Source organism: Dermacentor andersoni, chromosome 3 (assembly GCF_023375885.2).
Source record: "Dermacentor andersoni chromosome 3, qqDerAnde1_hic_scaffold, whole genome shotgun sequence".
NCBI lineage: Eukaryota > Metazoa > Arthropoda > Arachnida > Ixodida > Ixodidae > Dermacentor > Dermacentor andersoni.
This window is the reverse complement of record NC_092816.1, coordinates 234,302,789-234,317,760: the sequence shown is the minus strand read 5'-3', so window position 1 is coordinate 234,317,760 and position 14,972 is coordinate 234,302,789. Positions and strand designations below refer to the sequence as shown.

Here is a 14,972-nt window from a genome sequence, read left to right as displayed (position 1 = left end):
ACCGCAGCATCTTGCACTCGCGACGGGCGTATCCGACACCCTTGCATCGTAGGCACTGCATCGGCCGTCCAGGAGCTGCGACAAGGGCCAGTTCACCGGCAACTCGGATTTGGTGCGGTCATCGACTTTCAACTCGCTCTTCAACTTCAGCAGAATGGTCTGAGATGTTGAGTACTTGTCACCTACTCTGACCCGCCATCGTTCTCTCGTCTCTTCCACTACCTTGCCAAAGGTCGCCAGCGCTGCCTTTATACCTTCGTCAGCCACCCGATGCAGCAGCCAATGAAGGCGGAGGCGTACCTGTTGGTCTTGAGGGTCGACGATTACGCAGCGACGCCCCTTCACGTTGAGCTCTTTCAACGCCAGCAACTTTTTCGTCGCCTCGTCACTCGAGAAGGTGACTGCCCATACGTGGTTGATCTGGTAGGCTCCTACCAGATCTGGTAGGCTCCTAGCAATCCAGTCGGGGCGAGTGCATCTCGAAAGCCTTCGACCTTATAGGGCGTCGCTCGCATGTCGCCATGCAAAAACACGGTGTCTTTCACGACAGATCCTTTGGGCAGTGGTGGCAAAATAAACTGGTAGCTCGCTTCCTCGTTATCGTAGATTAGCCTGCTAACGCGGCCGGTGGCCGCAATAGCCGCTCCTTCGGAGCCCATGATTCACACGTCCGTACAGCTGGGCTGCCGGAAGCAGAATCTTGCGCCACTGGGGATTACGTGCAGCAGATAACCCAAGTTCGCATATATCTGGTAAAAATGGAGTAATAAATTGGCACGCGTATGATGACTTGTTCCTCGAATGGCGTTTATAGGAAGAGTATTCCCCAGGTGAGGCTGGAATTCACAATCCCGGCATGGCTCACGAGAACTGTCGTATAAGTACCGTGCACTAGAAAACTAGGCCACTGAGGATTGACAGCAGCCGATAGCCTAAGTGAGCCTATATTTGTTAAAATGGAAAGAATAACTTAAGAACCCATTGTTGAAAGTGGAAATTAACTTTGATGCTATTCTTACTGCTACGAAAGATACGTTGTTCGTGATACTGGGTGTTAGCGTCATGTTTCTTTTATAACACTTTGATATCATGAGGGACTGGGTTTGCTTTCTGTACCCGTTGTTTCCGTCACACTCTCGTTGTCATGCTACTGCAGCAGCCATGTGCTTGTAAAAAGGCCTCCCATATTTTGATAAAGAAAAAGTCATTTTTGTTTTCTTTCACGTCCTCTAATATTCAATGCCAAAAACAAGTTCTATAACAGGCTCAGAATAGACATAGCGCTCGAAGGGCTTTCTTGAAGGCAAACTTGTGCTTAGCTGCATTAGCTGTGCCTTGTCTGGATACAACAGGCGGTACTATAGCCTGCAAGGATTGCAGTGCTGGAGGCGAAAACATGCTTTTCTAGTAATAAATGAATTCAAAACGTGCGGAACATTGATATCTTCTGATGTTTTCAAACGACTAGTTGCATAGTCACTTAAATACGTAAGGAGCAACTGGATACGTTACACCCGTATATATTGCTTACACTAGAGTTCTCAAGCCTATAAACGTTTTTGATATTGGTAATTACGACACCGGCAGCCACGTGAGAAAAAAGCCCGGCGGACCTCGGGAGGTTCATCGCCGAGGGAATGTTGCCACATCTCTCTGGTGTGGGTGGCGTGTAGGATAAGTGGCAGGGGAGCGAATAATTTTGCAGCACACTCCACCGTGACATGGAATGCCATGGGGGAGCTGCTACAGCCCGGACAAGAGTCTGCATAGCGGTCAGGGTAAAATTTATGTTGGGAGGGGTGCTTGGGAAATGTGTTTGGTTGGAGTGGGCGGAGTGCCACCTCTTCCGTGCGCGAGAACGACAGCGGCGGCGGGCCCGTGGTGTGTCTAGCTCGTGTGTAGTATCTTAATAAGTCTCTGTATGTGAGTGTAGCGCCCACCTGATCGGCACTCCCATTTTTGCCATGCCGGGCAGCCCGGAGGGCACTGCATGAGCGACCACGCGTGCGCGGTCATTACGCAACAGTGATGCATGGCCAGGTGTCCAGAGCAAGTGAATGCGTTGTGGGGCACATGTCTGTGTTTGATGGCTGGTGTGGGATTGGGAGAGCCGCCTTGGAGAAGTCGCATCCCGTCCAAAAGGCGCGGCATGCTTGCTGATAATTGGTTAGGATATACACTTCCCCAGGAATCTGGAGAGCGTGTCGCACAGCAAGCGGTACTGCAAGGAGTCCTCCATTTGTAGGTGTAGAACCCCGCAAGGAGGCGGCCGTAAGATAGGTTTCAGCGCCATCCAATATTAGCGCGGAATACCCGTTGCGGTACCGAGCGACATCCGTGTATAGGGTATTTGTCTCAGGGATATCACCAAGCATGCGCACCCGGCATAGTACACGGGCACGTCGTCCTTCCGCATCATGTTCAGGATGCATGTTTGGTGGTAGTGGGTGCATCTTTAAGTCTGTACGGATCCAAGTCGGAGCAGTGATGGCGATGTCTTCATGGCCATTATGGAGAACCGGATATCCCAATCTGGAGAGCAGGTGCCGACCAATGGGTGTGAGCAAAAGACGTCTTTGACAGGCCCACGGAGCTCCCAACAACTCGCCGAAAGTGTTATGCGTCCCAAGGGATAGCAATCGTTTCGTGGCGGTGTACTGTGGTTGGCTGTGGGCAAGCTTGGCCGCCTTTCGCAGCATCGCATCGACCCCTACCTTCTCCGACTGGGTAAGGGAAGGTGGTAAGCCGTGCGACTGATCACGCAAGCCTCCACCAGACGCAGTAGGTCCCGTTCTCGTAGACCTGAGCGCCTGTTGGAGACCCGCCAAATCATGGCCATAGTATGTTCGGTTTGTCGGGACAAGAGAGAGACAGTGTAGTTCGCCTTCCCGTTCGCTTGAATGTGTAGTTCAAGAATGCGAGCACGGTACACCTGGAGTACAGGAACGCCATCTGCGTACACCGTGATCTCGGGGGGAAGGGTGATGCCACGTGCACGTCTGAGAACAAGCTCAGACTTTTGTGGAGCACAAGACAAGCTGCCCTGTCGTACGTAAGGGGTGATGATGTCGACGGCCTGCTGCAGCCGATCCTGAGTGGCCCCGTCTGACCCTCGTGTCGTCCAGATCGTGATGTAGTCTGCGTAAATCGCATATGCAACATCGGGGATCTGGTCGAGCTGCTCAGGTTGTCTTGGGAGGGCGATAATAAATAGAGTGGGGGACAGAGCTGATCCCTGTGGGGTGCCGCGACCTGTGAGACGAATTGTGTCTGACCGATGTGGCCCTATCCCAATGATGGCTCTTCTGTCGCGCAGAAAGGAACGAATGTAGTTATGCATGCGGCCACCGCATTGTGATTCAGCAAGATTTCAAAGAGTCAAGTCGTGTGCCACGTTATAAAATGCTCCTTTTAGATCAAGGGCGAGGATGGCTCTCGCATGGCACGTGACAAGGGGCCGATAACCTCTTCCTTGAGCTATAGAAGAACGTCCTGCGTGGAGAGAGGTTCCCGAAATCCCAACTGTGAGTGGGAGAAGGACTGTCGTTCGAGGAAAGATTGTAGACGCCGGAAAAGCACGTGTCACAATAAATTTCCGATGCATGAAGTAAGGCATATCGGCCGTAAGTTTTCTATGGCTCTGGGTTTGCCTGTTTAGGGTAAGAGCAAAATGTCAGCATGACGCCATGCCTGTGGGAGCATGCCCTGACGCCAATGATCATTAACTAGGTTTGTTAGATGATGTAGATCTTAATCACTGAGGTTTCGAAGGGTGGAACATCTGACATGATCTCTCCCTGGCGCCGGGTTCCGACGGAAATCTTGAAGCACCACGCGAACTTCATCGATTGTTATGTCCGCGTCGATTTCCTTGTTAGGTTCCTCTGCGTACGGGTATTCGGGATACTGTGTTGGTGGACCGGTAGGAATCAAAAGTTTTTCTAGCTTTTTAAGAAGAACAGACGGATCGTCTCGGTAGTGCATGGATCGACGAGTGCGCGAAGTATCGACCATGTTTTTTGCATTGCCTAGAGTGCCTGAGACACGTTCGAAGAAACCTCGTCAGTTGTTCGGCACGAGAGTGAGCATATTCTTGTGCCTCCTGCGAAATTTGGTCGATACGCAGGCGAAGCTTGCGATTGAGGTGCAGACATTTCCAGCGCCGCGTGAGCCCTCTACGGGCCTCCCCCATATGCAGTAAGTACGGGTCCACGTCAGGGATTGCAGTTGTGGTAACCAATGTGCGCGTACACGCGTCTAGGTCAGCACAGAGGGACTCGAGCCATCGCTCGTATCCTAACCCTTCAGGAGGTGTATGTCGACGCTCCCTGAGCAGCATCTAATCCGTGATCCGCACCTTGCGCTCGAGACAGTGTGTACTGTGCAGTGGTAGGGTAGCGGAAACGATGTAATGGTCAGTGCCTAGACGTTCGTCGGGAGGACCGTGTGCAAGCACTGGTCCTGTATTTTCGGAAAAAGTAAGGTTAGGGCATGTGTCATGTGTGACGCTGTTACCTAAACGTATTGGGTGCCATGGGTCCGCATTTAAGGTGTATCTCAAGTTTCATATGTCATCCCAGAGCCGACTTCCTTTGGCTTCAGATTTGCGGTACCCCCAAGCTATATGCGGAGCGTTGAAGTCACCGCACACGAGAAGGGTCCCGCCAAGACGTTCAAATTCTATTAGAAGGCGATGAAATGGGGGGGGGGGGGAGTGTGCGTGAGCGCGGCGAACTGTATACATTGAGCATGTAGAGACGCGACTGTTCTTGCCCTGTGTAATGATTTCGAGAATGTGGTGTGGGATGTCAATGTTTATAGTATGGTAGTTGCACGCTAAGCCTTTTGATACTAGGGCCCTCACGAGTGGAAAAGTACCCGTAAGAGTGCTGAAGCCGGATAGAGAAGGAGAGCAGTTTGGTTCTTGTAGGAGGATAATATCAGGAGGGTGCGTGGACATAGCAGTGTAATGTTGCGGGGATGCGCTTTTTTGACGGCATCCTCTGCAGTTCCACTGCCAGACTACGATCTACTGCTGGCTAAGGGCCATCATCATCTTCGTGAGAGGAAGCGGCCGGGCGTGAGTATGGGTGCGATCATGCACCTGTGAGGGGTGGTTGGGGCCATGCGGACTGGGAAGCCGGCAGCGGGGCGCCTATAAAATCCAAACGAGAGACTAACTCGGCCAACATGGCGTGTGTCCGCTCCTCTGATGCGTGTATACCGGTAATGATTTTCTGCCGTACCGCTAGAGATTCCTGCCGCGCGCTCTCTATAGCTGCCTGTAGTCTGGCATTTTTACCCTCTATTGCAGCGTCCAGCTGTGCATGCATTTGCGCGTAACGCGCCTCCATGTCACGGCGTAGCCATGAAATTTCGGGGAAAGGATCGTTGTTGGTGTTCAGTGTGAGAGTAGAGTTGGGGTGAAGAGGGGGGGGGGGGCGAGCTGTGCGGGATCCCCCGGGCAACCTACCTCCCGAGATGCCACCTTGGCATTAGTGTTCTCTATGGCCCGTAGCTGCTGACGGTCTGGAGTAGCTGCTGAAGTGACCGGCTTACTTAATAGTTCCTTCTTGTAGGGTTAGGGGGATGCATGTGATGGCAGGGCAGCGTGACGCCTCACGTGGTTGCGGGCGGAGGACGTCTGGAAGCGGGATAGCAAACGGGACTTGGATCTTTCCCGTGCCTTGGGGTGGGATCTGGACCGCGTTTTCACGCGAGACCGCTCAGCTTTCTTAAATGATGTTCCAGAAGTAGGGGTTGTCGCTGATGAAGGAGCCGCGCTGGCGGAGACCGTCAGTTGCCGCTGTTCATATTCGATGGCTTTCTTGACCCGGGCCCGGTTGAAGGGTTGTCGCTGCCGTCGCGGGCACTTCGGTTAAGTTGTAGGATGATCCCCTCCACAGGAATTACACCGTGGAGAGCATGGGTGTGATATGACATGATTATCGATGCCGCCCTACTCGTAAACGATGACGTCCGGTGTGGGGCAGTGGTCGGCTCGGTGTCCCAATTTGAGGCACGTCCTGCAGACCTGCTGGCGTGGACGGTGTGGGTAGCAGCGCAGCTCTGCCCTAAAAAATCGGACGAAGCGTGGTACACGTAGGCCCTCGAAGGTGACTAGTGCAATACTCGACTGACCCGTCATCCGGGTCTGTAGTATCTGGATACCGGATGCTTGCATCTCGTCTACCAGCGTATGTGCGGGATGCCTGGTTCCAGTCCCGGAACGATACCCTTGCACGAATCATCTGGGGCTGCTAGATATGTGGAAACCGTGTAGGAGCGTTGGCTGATTGACAGTTGCTGGATGTTCAGCAGGACGTCTGCGACGTCTGATGATGGGCGCTTATTAAGGCCATGTTTTGTTCTGGCAGGATCCTTAGGATGAGGTCTCTGCGGTCTTTCGGATTTACTCCGGCCGCATCCAAAGCGGGGCACCCAAAGTTGGCCAGGCCCATTCGTCCAATCTGAGGCCTCCGAGAGGCCGGAGTACAACTTTTCCATCTCGTAGGGGAAGAGGAGGCAGGCGCTTTGGCCCGCTCTGCTTGGGCTTGGTGGAAGGGTGCTCAGACGCGTTCTGCAGGAACCACGCTGTTTCATGGGCAGAAACGTTGCGTGTGCGTCGCTTGTTGCCGACCACCTTCCAGCAGGCATCGTTGTACTCTTCGTTCTCTTCGTTCTCAATAGCGAAAGGTGTATTGTCCTTGCACATGTTCTCCTCAGGTTGTGACTCATTCGTATGTTCTGCTACGAAAATGCTGACAACATCGTGGGCGCTCGATGCCCCGATAGTTGCTGGCTTGTCGGTTATTGGGAGCGTCTCTTCGGCGTCGCTAGACATTCTCGGTGCCATTTCCTCGTTAATCTCAGAAACGGTGCATAAAAGCGGTAACGATGCTAGACTGCCTTGTTCATGGCTGTTAAAGTCGTCAGTAAGAACGCGAGGTGGAGTGCTCCCCATCGTGAATGGCATGCATCGACGGTGCCATGCCCAGGTTGGCCAGACGCCGGTTCCTTTAGGCTTAATGGGGTGTTTGCCGCGTCGAAGTCTTTAAGGCTCGTGATTTGATGGGAAATGGACTCATTGTGACCCTAGCGCTTACGGTTAGCTCCAGTCCACTAGGTCATAGAGTTTCTTACAATAATTACTAGAGGGAACTCTGGCGCTAGTGTCTACGGGAGCTGCAGTGAGAGTGGTTGTACCAGCTTGGGAATTATGTAAATACATGGATTTGCCTAAAATTTGTTTTTTTCGCTTGCAAAGGCTTTGCGACTTTGTAAACTGGCCATTTTCAACAATGTACTACGTAATAAATAATTAAATAAACATTATTAAGATTGTCCGACGGCAGGATTCGAACACAGGAATTCTAGCACAGAAGCCTCAAATTGAAACCATTAAACCTCGGAGGCATGTATCGACAAGCGAATGAAACGCCTTTATGAATTTATCGTAGTCTTGCCAGTGCCTTCAGACGCTTGGCGCGTTTCAACTTAGCCACCTGGACAAGTTCAATCATCACAATTAATAGCAACTGTGCAAGTTCGCGGCGTCTTCTGCACATCGAAGAGTATAGATTGCGCCGAAACGTACGACAGTAATATTTCTATAGCGTAATAGAAAAAGCCACCAGAACTTCAGAATCCACAACTACGAAGATCAGACAAATTCATGTACTTCCCATAATTCCCATGGTGGTACAACGACCGCAGCGCCAGAATTCCTTCTAGTAAATATTGTATGAAAGTCTATGCACTAGGTGAGTCGTGTGGTATGGATGAATCGGGAGACCGAGTCGATGATCATCCAAAATACAGATACGAAACAGGAGCTCATGCAAAAACACGTCCGGACACCGCGGCCTCCTAGCGGGAACCACCTGCAACTATGCAGACGCGTGATAATGGAGCGGGAGAAAGCGATTGGCTCAAGCCACCGTCAAGACTTGCGTAACTTTTTACGAGTTCGACGCCGGTGTCGCATGAGCGAGAGGTGGGAGAGAAGGCGTGCTACGCGCAAGTTTGCCATGTTTGTCGCTGAACTCCATCTAGCGCTTTAAGAGGCACGTGCTCTTGGACGAGAGATATGTGGCGTCCGCGTTTTTTATGTTGTGGTTGGTGGTGGCACTGTGCCACAATTTGCGAGTTTATACCGGTCATGCTACATTTGTAATGCTGCTACGTCCTCGTGCCCTCATGTGTTTATTCGTCTATATTCCATCGTTATCAAGCTGACATGCTGTCTTCCAAAACATATCGATGATAATCTGTGTGCCATCATCAGAAGTCCTTCCCGATGTCAGCAGTGTATTTCGGAAATATTGATGTTTTGCCCTTTGTATTTCTACGGTCCGCAGGAGCTTTTACCCTACTGGGACGATCACCTGAAAAACTGTTTGCCGCAGTTTTTTTTAATTAAATTCTGACTTCCTTTTTTTTCTGGATCTTGTAATCATAGGAATGGACACACCTCGATGGAGGAGCTTTGTTATGTAGCCCACATCTTGGTGAGCTTTACGAGCACCCACTGTTCGTGCGTTCTAGGAGTGGCTTAATTCGTAGTTTCTGTTCTCTAAATTGGCGATTCAGAGTTGCTACCGCAATTGTGAGCACCATTGTCTAGGTAAGCTTTTCTTATGCCGCTACGGACGACACACGAGCACTTGAAGAAAGTGAATGACATACGACCTAAAAAGTCATTGTTCCGCAAGAATCTCCTATACTGGACACATAGTCGCCTCTGCCATGCTATAACATTTTTTTCGATAACGTGTACTTTTTTTTACTGAAGCTATAATTTCTTTCCTATTCTGCCACCAAGGCCGACGTGACCCGGAATCGGCCCTGCGAGGTCATGTCCCACAGTATAACTGCAGAGAAATCAGCCGTGGTACACGTGTGTTCGCTCCTGGCTGCTTAGCAATCAGTATGCAAGAAACACGCAAATAATGTTTGCTAAATTACCTTAATAGTCAGAATACTGCGGCCTAAAGTGCAGTACTAATTCTGCCCCTAGGTCGACCTTTTTCATTTTTCTACGTTGGTCATGCTTTTGTGATGTGACACGGGTTTCCGTCTTTATTTTTTCGTCTCTTTCTAGGGTGCGCGGAGGCGTGAGTGGACTTCGCGTAGTGGATGCCTCCGTCATACCGGACATGCTGTCAGGTCACCTGAATGCGCCGGTCATGATGATCGCCGAGAAAGCCGCTGACATGATAATGGAGGATGCCAGAAACAGCATTCAATTGGGAAGCAGAGTGGTGGCATCCAGCTTGCAGGAGGCGCCAGTCGGTGAAGGCACAGTCTTTGCTTCGGCCACAGCCTCACCCATGTGTTCTCCTATCTCGTTCTGGTTGTGTATGATGGCGTTGCTTGTGCCGCTGCTGTGTACGCATTCAATGGCGCATCGATAAGATCTCTGGGAAATTATCTGCAGTATGGACTCTCTCGCCCTGGCCTACCATAGCCGAAAAGTACAGATCAACGTATCTGTGACCACCGCATACACAGCCTTATATCGATGAACAATTCCATCTTTACTGCCATTTCAACGTCTGTCATGATTCGAAGGTGCGTAAATATTAGAGTTGAAGACAGCATATACTCGCAATGCGTGTTCGTTTGTCGAAACTTTGTCACAATCAGTGCAGGAAACTGGCCATGTAGGCACATCAGGAACCTTCATTCATGCATTGGAAAGTCCCCGTGGCACACATACTGTCGGCACGACGAGGTTACAGAGAGGGCCTTCAGTTAGAGTAATTTGCAAATAACCAGGAACGCAACCTATTACTCATTCACCGATCATATTATGGGCTTATATTATCAAAAACAACCATAAATTTTACAAACATTTGAGTGGTTGCAAATACAAATTCCTAAGCGAGCTGTCGCGGGGAAATGAACATTTTAATGAATAATTTGTCATCACATAAAGAAGTTTTAAAATATTTGTCACTTTTACTCACTTATATCTTAAACGACACCATCCGAGTGCTTTCTGCACACACCTGTACGAACATGCAGGCCTTCTTGGACACCGCTTTAATTCCGTTGTATTCAAGTAAGACGCACCATAAAAGGTAAAGTTATCAGCCCAAATAGGAGACGAACAGTGCAAAGCTCCCGCTCTTAGCATAAGCCATTTTCACTGCCATAGAGCAGTAAAGAGAGCGATATTTTTACCTTGTAACCGGTAAATAAAGAGGGCAGTTTATTCTGCTGGTGTGCGTCACTGCTTGTAGAATATTTCCGGTGGTGAAATCGAATAGCTTTCTAGAAGTGCTCGGCGATTTCCTTACATTGCCAGTCATCGTCGATGTCTTCTGCACAATTCATTTTATTCTAGAGCATGTCATTTGCTTCAGTGCACAATACAATGAAGAAAGAAGAGATAGCCGTAAGAGAAGACTGAAAGAAGACTGCAGCCTTAATTACCTACTTTGGAGCAATTGACCGCAAAAGCTGGGTAATCGGCAAAGGCTGCTCACGCTGTGCAGACCTATACGCAGTGAGAACGAAAGGGTGCGGTACGTGGTTTGTGATGTTAGAGGTTAGTATAGCAAAGCTTTTTCGAGAAAAAATTCTTGGTTTCGACAAATTTAGCAAAGTATTAGTGTCAAGAAAAAAACCTTCCTGCTTGTAGGAAGCAGATTTATCTACGTGATACACAGGAAAATAAAATCCAGCTTAGCTATGGCTAATAATTACGACAGATGTAACGTAGGTGGGAACGATTTCTCAGTAAATACAGGTGAACCAGTGTAGAGAGGTAAAGATGAGGTGGAAAGTGATGGGTGGTACTGTGTTGAGGAGCCGAGGCGAAAAGTGAGCAGCGGCGGGTACTGACGTCAAGTTCGTGGCCTTGCCCGATGTGTGTCGTTGATTGCGATTCAAGTAAATCACGCGACCTGCTCCTACACTGCAGTGTTTTGTAGCTCATATGTTAGTTTGTTAACGTAACGAGAATTAATGCGCCTAATTACAGCTCGCAATGATTTATTTAGGCTATGAGAGTCATCGGCATCTACTAGCTTTTGATTTTGCCCCAACTCACGACCAATGTCATGACCCAGCTCTGGAAATCGATTAGCCTTTTGGCATTCGTTGGAAAAAAATTTACTGCGTAAGCTCAATACCACTTATACCGCATGGTAAGGGAATTACGTATCTGTAAAAATGGTGGTTACCGTTCTTTTCGGTGGTGTGTTGTGGTGTCATTGTGCTGATATATTTTAGTCATTGATTTCGTTGTTTTGTTTTCTCGGGCTGTGTTGTTAAATTAGCTGATTGTTGTTAAATGGATTGTTGTGAGCTATAGCTGCTCGCCTTCGTTATCTGTCATGTTCGCCACGTCTCTTTCCAAATCCATACCAACTTGCTCACATTGGCTGGTTGCTGCAATATAATCAGCTCTTTGTCCTTCATGATCACAAACAACTGCTGCTGCCCATTTTCATTGTGTTGTCAACCATACGCTGAGCATTGTTGTTGCATATCAACCTCATGGAATTCATATTTACATTGCTGTTCGTGCTTCCGCAACCCTTGATACTCTGCGAAGAAAATAAAGTAAATGTCTGATGTTCGTGACTCTGCAAGTCAACATTCTTTAGCCTCATGGAGGACTATCCGTTTATTCCGTCTCGCATTAGTGATGCATGTCAGCAATATTATGTCAGTCAATTTTTCGAGTATTCCCTGGGCTGCTCAGGGAAAAACTTGTGGTGGATCTATCCTTTGGGGATGATAGGTGGTGTTAGAGCGATTAGCAATCCTATGACAGGTGTACAATAGAAAATATACCTTTTATGCTATGATTAATAATGTCAAAAGAAACACATACCTAGTGACCGCTATTCAATGATCTAAGCCGGCGTCAAAGAGGCTTATTGAAGAACAGCACATAACCAGCCGCGCATACCCACTAAGTTGGCATGAACATGTTTGTTCAAAAGCGAAACATGTCCATTGATACATACCCACTGATCTAAGTTGGCATGAAAGGAGTTCGTCGAAAACCAGCACATGTCCGGTGTCACATAGCCTGTGAAAAAAATTGGCCCGCGAGCTATGTTTTTGAGTTACATGAACACAGCAGTTCGCTTTTCTAGCCATTATAGCATGAACTACACAAGGGCCCAAGGTTGCGTGAAGGAAGTTAACCGAGTACGGACGGACGGACGGACGGACGGACAGACAGACAGACAGACAGACGGACGGACGGACGGACGGACGAACGGACGGACGGATGGACAGACAGACAGACAGACAGACAGACAGACAGACAGACAGACAGACAGACAGACAGACAGACAGACAGACAGACAGACAGACAGACAGACAGACAGACGGACGGACGGACAGACAGACCGCAAACTTGGTTAACTATCCAAAGAAAGCTAATCGCATTAAAATACGAAAGGGCACAAGAACGTGAGCGTACTGACCATTTCATTTCAATAGGTAAACTGTAAAAACCAGCTGTCAGTTTATAGGTCATTCTTTTTTCATTTTTCACAAGCCATAGATGTCGTTCTTGCAAGACGTTCCTGTCGTCGTGAAAAGAACAATGAGAGCGACGAATAGGGTACAAAAAAAAAAATCCTCGGTATAACATTCTGACTCGATCGGCTTCCATGTGTAGTACGCCGTTTTCAACGCCTTACAATATGACAGCCTGCTTTAACTATTTTCATTTGTTTAGAAAATGAGCAGCCAAAATGTTTTCCACCACTTCATACAACATTTTTTAACAACGAAGCTGTTAATGGCTAGAATGCCAGGATTTCTCCGTTACATAACGTCTGCAGAAAATTACCATGTATGGCTCATACGCCCAAAGAAAATGACAAGAAGAAGCCCAGGCACAACCTAATCTGGATCCCGGGTGACGTAGGCATAGACGGGAACGAAAGGGCAGACAGCCTAGCTCGAGGCGGAGCGTTTCGAGCAGGGCGGTCGAATGCCCCGGAGACCCACCTACAGGCTTGCGAGGGGGGATACGCAGAAACCCTGAACTTACATAGAGGAACTAGAATTCGATATCCGCCACCACACAAAGCCCTCACAAAGGAGGAAGCGACCAGCTGGCGCAGACTACAAACTCCTTCCCCAATTTACACGTGCTCAATAAGATGTTTCCAACACAATACAGGGCCACCTGCCCTTGGTGCGGTGCCACACCTGCACTCTACAACATCAGCTGGGAGTGCGAACGCAACAAAGCATTCCACAAACACGAACACCCGAGTGCGGAGCAATGGGAGAGTCGGCTCACCAGCAGCGAGCTCACGGCCCAAAGGGCCCTAGTGCAGCACGCGAGCGATGCAGCACGACTCAGTGGAGCCTTGGAATTGGGGCCCACCCTTGCTGAAGAGAAGTCTCAAGTCGCCGGCGCCAAGAAGAAGAAGACGACGGAGACCTCGTAACCGCGAAACTCTTGAAAGACTCAATAAAAGTTTTCACTCACTCACTCACACCCTAGTAAGGCAGAGGCTAAAAGCACCCAGCAAAGTGAAGCGAACAGTGCATGCATGCTTTGGAATCACGCATAGAGCATACAGAACAGCACACGTTTCAATAAAGATCACGCTCAAAGCAAACGCCCAAGCCACATAATTGATGATAAGGTGCTCCTTCGCCTACATTCAATGCGAATCACGTAGCGCTCCCCTCATACGTTTCCCGGTAAATATTAGTTTTGCGGAAGCATCCGCGGCGACACCAGCTTGTCTGTGACATACGAAACAAGGAGTGGCCAACTACACTTAGCGAATGAATTGTATTGTGACGATATGTCTTCGAACAAAATCACGTTTGTTGGCAGTACTCCCCAAGATCTTCGAAGCCATTGTTAAACTTTAAATCCAAGCATTCCAAAGTAGTAAAAAACGGAATTGCTATGTCGTGCCTTAAGTCTTCTCTCACCTGATCCTGCATACACAAAATGAGCGCCCGTTTTAATGCACAGGTCCGGCGCCTATTAGAAGCAGGTTATCCTAGCGTAACAGTGGCCACGCTGGCTGAACGCCTAAAGAAATCGGTTTCGAGGGTGACGGACGTGATTACAGAAAGCAGTAATAGCAAAAAAGTGTAGTGGCTACTCCGTACATTCATTCGGTGTCACACAGGCTTAAAAAAGTGGCAAGTAGATATGATGTTAATGTTGCTTTCATTGATCCCAATAAGCTAGGTGAGATATGCGCTGCCGTACAGAGGAAAAAGGAGCAGGTAAAAGGCAGAAAAAGAACAGATATTTGTCCAGTGAAGCACAATAAGAACAACAGTTTTACTGACTGCCGTATGGGTATGGTTTGTAATGTTCCCTTTAGCTGTGGCCAGTTCTACGTAGGGCAAATGGCGCGGTGTATCAATCAGAGGCTAATGGAACATAAAAGGTCGTTAACAGGTGGATCGCCTTCTAATCTTTCCCTACTTGCCAAGATTGTAACTGCACGCAAGGGCTAGATGAATGCGCGATATTGTACAGGCACAAGAATGAAGAAACGTGTCTTATGGTAGAGGCATGGCACATCTATAATGGTGGAAGTGCGTGCGTGAGTCAACCTTCGAATACTTTACATAAGGAAGAGATTAAGTGCTTTAACAGTTATCTCTCACTAAGGCCGGCACATGTACCCGACTGACACGTGGCGATACGATTCCAGAGCTTGCGCAGATTAGTCTTGTGTCTTCTTTCTCTTTTTGCCTCAGTGCTCCCTTCAGTTGATAGTCGGCGTTCGTGTTGTCCACGTCTCTTCTTTAGTGTTCTGTCTGCACGCCTCAACTTTTTTGCATAATGAGTGTTTCTACTCCCCCAAACAGAGCGCTTGCAGTCCTTCAGAACATAGGGCTAGTATTCTTCCCAATAATGTGAAAGCACGATGTAGATCCATGGTCACGTCAGAAGGCATTCGCAATACTTACGTGTGGGGAATACTTGATTCCTTGATAAGCAGCTCCTGCAC

General features: G+C 48.8%; 1 protein-coding gene across 1 annotated transcript in view; it reads left to right on the top strand.

Moving 5' to 3' along the window:
* Positions 1–11,590, top strand: part of LOC126535904 (glucose dehydrogenase [FAD, quinone]-like) — a gene marked incomplete at its 5' end in the record, with an annotated part of 97,393 nt that extends 85,803 nt beyond the window's left edge. Inside the window, one exon of the mRNA XM_055072245.2 lies at positions 9,104–11,590. Coding sequence (XP_054928220.2) covers positions 9,104–9,416 — 313 coding nt within the window. The remainder of the gene's footprint in view (positions 1–9,103) is intronic.
* Between the last annotated feature and the right edge of the window lie 3,382 nt (positions 11,591–14,972).